The 5984-nt window shown below is 45.8% G+C and overlaps 1 protein-coding gene across 1 annotated transcript in view; it reads left to right on the plus strand.

Moving 5' to 3' along the window:
* The window catches only part of nuak1b (NUAK family, SNF1-like kinase, 1b), a 27725-nt gene extending 22047 nt beyond the window's left edge, over positions 1-5678 (plus strand). The window contains exon 7 of the mRNA XM_083663144.1: positions 657-5678. Within this exon, the coding sequence (XP_083519270.1) occupies positions 657-1759 (1103 nt within the window). The 3' untranslated portion in view covers positions 1760-5678. The remainder of the gene's footprint in view (positions 1-656) is intronic.
* Positions 5679-5984: the final 306 nt, after the last annotated feature.

Here is a 5984-nt window from a genome sequence, read left to right on the forward strand (position 1 = left end):
CAGCACTATATCAGCTTAGATCTTTTTTAAATCACTTTTGTGACTTTGTGACTCTTCTCTGTTTAGGACTCTGTACTAGCATGTGATGCTATTAAAACTAGCAATTGATGCTATTAAAACTAGCAATTGATGCTATTAAAACTAGCATGTGATGCTATTAAAACTAGCATGTGATGCTATTAAAACTAGCATTTGATGCTATTAAAACTAGCATGTGATGCTATTAAAACTAGCATTTGATGCTATTAAAACTAGCATGTGATGCTATTAAAACTAGCATTTGATGCTATTAAAACTAGCATGTGATGCTATTAAAACTAGCATTTGATGCTATTAAAACTAGCATTTGATGCTATTAAAACTAGCATTTGATGCTATTAAAACTAGCATGTGATGCTATTAAAACTAGCATTTGATGCTATTAAAACTAGCATGTGATGCTATTAAAACTAGCATTTGATGCTATTAAAACTAGCATGTGATGCTATTAAAACTAGCATTTGATGCTATTAAAACTAGCATTTGATGCTATTAAAACTAGCATTTGATGCTATTAAAACTAGCATGTGATGCTATTAAAACAGACAGCATCCCTATTTGAAGATCTGTCACGGTTGTGTGGTATGAGAAATCTGACGTGTGCTGTCCCCTTCCAGACGCTCGTGGTTTGATCCGCTGGATGCTGATGGTGAACCCTGAGCGCCGGGCCACTGTGGAGGACATCGCCAACCACTGGTGGGTGAACTGGGGCTGGAAGAACAGTGTGTGCGACTGCGAGACCCAACGTGACCACGGAGGCTCGCCCATGCTGGCCCGCTTCATCGACTGGCAGAACCGCACTGAGCCGCGCGGCGCCGGAGGCAAAGCCGCAGCCTTGCCCCAGCTGCTCCGCCAGAGGCCCAAAAAGTCCAAGAAGGAGAACGGCGAGGCGGGGGCGCCCCATTGCGGAGCGGAGGACAAGCCGGGTCTGAAGAGACCGAAGGGTATCCTGAAGACCAGGGCGACGGAGGAGCAGCACTCTCCCAGTAGTCTGGAAGAGGTGGAGCTGGGCCAGGCGGTGCTGCTGCGACCGGCTGAAGGAGGAGAGGCAGCCTCGAGCCCAGATGGAGAAGAAGAAGAGGAGCCCGCCCTGGCAGGGGGCTCGCCGGCCAAGATGGTGCCCTCTCTGCCCAAGAAAGGCATCCTGAAGAACAATCAACAGCGGGAATCAGGGTACTACTCCTCGCCAGAGCGCAGCGAGTCCTCCGAGCTGCTAGGGGGCGCCACTATGTCTCTGCTCGCCAGTTCTCCGCCCAAGAGAGCGATGGGGAGAAAGGGCATCCTCAAGCGTAACGGCAAGTACTCCACCTACAGCGGGCCTCCTTCGGCGGCAGCGGTGGCCGGGGTCCTCGGGGAGCCTCCACCCTCGGCCGACTCGGGTCTGTCGCGCAGTCAGAGTCGGCCTTCCAGCATGGTCGGGGAGGACAGCTCCGTCCTGTCTCTGTCTCCCAGCTCCCTCGGTGGGGCCGAGTGGCCCCCCTCGCCCCAACACAGACGCCCCAACATCAGGGCCTGCGTCTCGGCCGAGAACCTGCTGCAGCTCGCCAACTTCAAGGGCTTCCAGGCAGCACCTCCAGCGCTCCAGGGACCCAAGTTCGGCCGCGGCCCCAGAACGAAGGGCTCCCCGGGGGACAACGGCAGCTTCTCGTTGCTGGGGGACCTAGAGGACATGACTCAGGTGTACCAGCAAGCCCTGGACATCAGCAGCAACCTCACCTAGCAGATGGGTGGCAGGGGTGGAGAAAGGGAGGCAGAGGGAATAATAGTACGACTGTGTGTGTGTATGTGTGGGTGTGTACCGTGTAAAGATGTATATGGGTGGTATTAACGACCAGTGCGTTGCTGGGATACACCTTTTTGGGAAGTTGCGGTTTCCCAAATAGGGTTGAAATCTTGTTGGAAATGATATACGCACACACACACATACACACACACTTCTCTGGCCAGAGGAAATCCAGTTAGGGGGTTTGAGAACGTGAGCAGGAGAGATAAGTAGCTGGCAGGCAGGAGAGAATGCCACCCAGTCTGCCTTCTCGGGCCCCGCCCATAGACTTTGCTGTGTTCAAAATGTTTACATATTCAGCAAGAAGGCAAGTTTAGAATCACAAACGCAGCAAACCGGCTCTCTTAGCAAACCACCCGTTTTGAGTTTGAGTTTACAAAAGCACCTTAAAACTCACACAGAGCACATGCTTTTGTGATCTTTACTTCCTGAATAAAAAAAAAAGAGAGAGAGAGAGAGAGAGAAACAAACCAGGGTCTTGCTCCAAAAATAACTGACGTTGTTGATTATTTATTAATATTTGCGTAGCTTTTAGTTTTTTGTAATACCAAACTGGTGGGTGCTGGCTGTTACTGGAAGAGTCCAAAGCTCATTGTCTCCAACTCTTGTGTGGAACTGACATATATAATTATGTTAACTCAATGATGAGAAACATATATATACTCAGCATATATAAGTATGGGCTGCGCATGTAAAACATGCAGTCAGGTGTATCTTCATAAAAGTGTATGTCCTATATATGTGTATGATACTAGGGAATATGTAGGAAGTGCCTTTTTTGATTCATAATACAATTATGTATGTCATTTCCTTAAAGTGGAGAGAAAAGCCAGACCAACCTGTCACCAGTTGTGCTGTTTTGATGTTCTTTGTGAATGTTGGAGAGACCCAGGGCCTTGAGCACACAGCCGACTAGCCTTACTACCTTGGGGGTTTTCAAAGGTCACTGAAGAACTTTGAGAGAACGTTGAGATCAAACATGTGTCATCTCCTCCCCCGCGTCTGCCATAAGTACTGTATAATCACACACACACACACGGAGGATATGTCGGGAACTACAGGCAGTAAAGATGACAGCCGTAGCTCCTCTGTGTTCTTTGTCAATTGTTTTTAGCCCCTACTTTGATGTGTCAGCAGGTTGGGTGGCGTGGTAGAAGAACGCAGGCTTGTTGCCAGCAGGAGAAGGTCTGGAGGGGCTCAACCTTCTAGTGGGACATTTAGTGAAGGTAGATGCTCAGACGCCCTCTCACAGTCCTGGAATGTGCCTGGGCAAATAAACACAACCGTGGTCCTCCTCGTGACTTGAGTTGTATCACATTTTCAAGGCTACCTTAGTAGTCTCTTAGAACAGACGAGTTGGCTGCTTCCGCAATTTTCAAATGCTTCCGCCATACCGTCTGTACTTCGTGGGGGAGAATCATGCACCGACCGGAATGGGAAGTAGAAAGGCGGGTTTTCCGCTCATTAGTCCAATCGGAATCGCAGAAAGGCGGGTCTTCCGCTCATTAGTCCAATCAAAATCCAATATGCCGCATTTTTCGCCGTGGACACGCGTGTCGTGATTGGTCGGATTCCGTGGAACTTCTTTCCTGTCTGAAGGTTTTTTTCCCAACTTCCTTGTGCATGTTCTGGGGGTGTAACGTACAGACTGTGTATAGCTGCATTCGCCGGATGTAGATGAGACAGTCTGTTTTAAGAGACTACTACCTTAGTATCGATTGAGCAGCACAGCCTGCCCAGTGACGGTGTGGTTGGGTGGGGGGGGAATGTTTGCCAAAGATATTTAAGGTGGTTTCCACCGATGGCCTAGTTAATATTTGACCCAAAGCCCATTTAAAATCGCTAAGTAAGTGGGTTTGTTGTAGCCTGCTGATGACACAGCACATTCCACAGACAAAGCTTGGAGACGTGTCGGTGCTCGAGATCTCTATCGGCCCCCGTCCGACTCAGCACAGGTGGGATCTGCGGTCGGCGCTCAGCCCTCCAGCTGTGTATACTAGTCCATTATGTCAAGCAAGCACAATTAGCCAGCTATTGTTTTCATTCGAGAGTCAAGAGAGAGGCAGAGAGAGTAGTGATTTGTAGCTAGCCAGCGAGGGGGGAGAAGCAGTGTGAAAAAGAGTGATGCCTGGAACGGTGCTGAGATGAGAGAGGAGTTTCCTGTAAAACACAGGAAAAGCTGGTTGAGGCGTGGGATCGTTGAAGGGAACGTTAATGTAGACTAGTGAAAGTAAAGCAAGTGAGTAGAAAGAAAGTAGATGGAAAGTTGTTGTTTTTAAACCAAAGAGGTGATGGAGCTTTGAGATGATTCAGGAGATCAGATGGGGTCGGGAAGTCCTTTGGGTTTTTCTGTGATTTGGGAATCCCCATCGGTGAATGAAATCATCCGTACACTGTAGCTCACGTTTTTGTTTGATTACATTTTTCTTTTTTGGTGGCTAATAAGTGTTTCTATTTGAGATGCCGGAGGCTGTTGATACAGCTTGTCTTCAGGGTCGGTGTGTGGCTTTGTGTGTGTGCGCTCTATGGCCTTTACACACAGTGTGTTACACTTTTCAACAGCAGTGAGGAGTGAGGAGAACGATGACTGACATCATCCAGAATATCAAATGATCTGGATGGAAAACCATGCAGTACGCGACCCCGAGGAAAACGATCGCATGTTGAATGTTTTCAGTGGTCCGCTCGTGTGGGGAAAAGGTCCTGGGTAGCGATTCAAATGAAAGACCCATTGCGTATTATATTGCATTATTGCCTTTTTTGTATTGCATTTTATTGTCAACTGGATTTACAGTGATAAAATTATACTATGTTAGTATTTTGTTTTATTACGCTTCTGTTTTTGATTCTCCAAAATATAAGAAACTTTATATTGCTTTATGTTATGGCAGAAAAATACTTCCTTCCTTGAAGTATTCGATTTCTCTCCCAAAAGTGGAGAAATCTGATGTGAAATCAGTGTCGTGTCAATTTCAACCCCTGTTTTTGGTACGCCTGTGGGTCAGAGAAGCTGGTCTGAGATGATCAACATCTTTCAAAGACAAATAAGTATTACAAATTCAAATCTAAATTCTACCAATTGAAATAAAGCCAATATAGAGGCCTATAAAAGTAATCTCTAGGTTAGCGCACAAGGAACGTGCTGCTACAGTGACAGCTGACCCGCAGAGAAGTCATGGTTCCACCTCGTACCAAAGCAGGGGAGGTCCAAAATGCTGGAACAACATCAGGAGAAAAAGGATATAAAGCAATGGAAAGAATCTGATGATGAAACTTTCACTCTGCCAAACTGGAAATAACTGGTGCATATCCGTTAGTTAGCAGAAAGTCTAATCATAGGAAAACTTGACTGGATATTGTTATGACAATAATAATAAATTAGTATTATTATGTTATTTAAGTATTATTTTTGTTACGGCTCATTACTTTTGTTGGCTAATGCCGCAGTTTTGATTTAATTTTTTTGTTCTGGTGTCTGTTGGTGATCCTGGACTGCCAAGGTGGATTAAGTTGAGTGCCTTTGCTATCTTTTTTTTTTTTTTTTGATAATGAAAAATATTATCAATGTGTTTTTTTATACTTGTATTTATTGGTGATCAAGCCATTTTATTTGATGTCAAATTACTCATTGTTCATGCTTTGGACTCTATGTGTGTGTGTGGTGTGTGTGTGTTTTGGTGACATACTGTGTACACCAAAATGTTTGGGATTCAACATAGAGAGGTATCACTGTGAGGGCCGTGGTCATATTGAGTAAGAAAACAGTCCGATTTCAACAAATCCTGTCAAATGTCTTAATTCATCCACTCAGCACCATGCCTCTGTAGTACTGTATCAACTCAAATAAATGGATCATGAGAAAGTCACATGTGTTTGTATCGATGCTGTGTGTTTTCCCTGTTTCCATGAATAAGAATGAAGGCTACCCGCATTCAACTAGTCATTCACAGAAGCACACAAAAAAATATGGCTCATTCCTGGAAGGAAATCAAAGAAATACTCAATGCAGCTATAAGACAAACGTTTCAATGCAACACCTTCAACCAGGACCGGTTCCAGAACAAGATGACTAGGGGTGCATCCTAGATAGGAAGGGGTGCAGATGCCCTGCCAAAGGCCGGGCCCGCCCGAAAAATTTGACGTTATTTTACTAAAAATAATG

Source organism: Poromitra crassiceps, assembly GCF_964638095.1.
Source record: "Poromitra crassiceps genome assembly, chromosome: 30".
Classification (NCBI taxonomy): Eukaryota; Metazoa; Chordata; class Actinopteri; order Beryciformes; family Melamphaidae; genus Poromitra; species Poromitra crassiceps.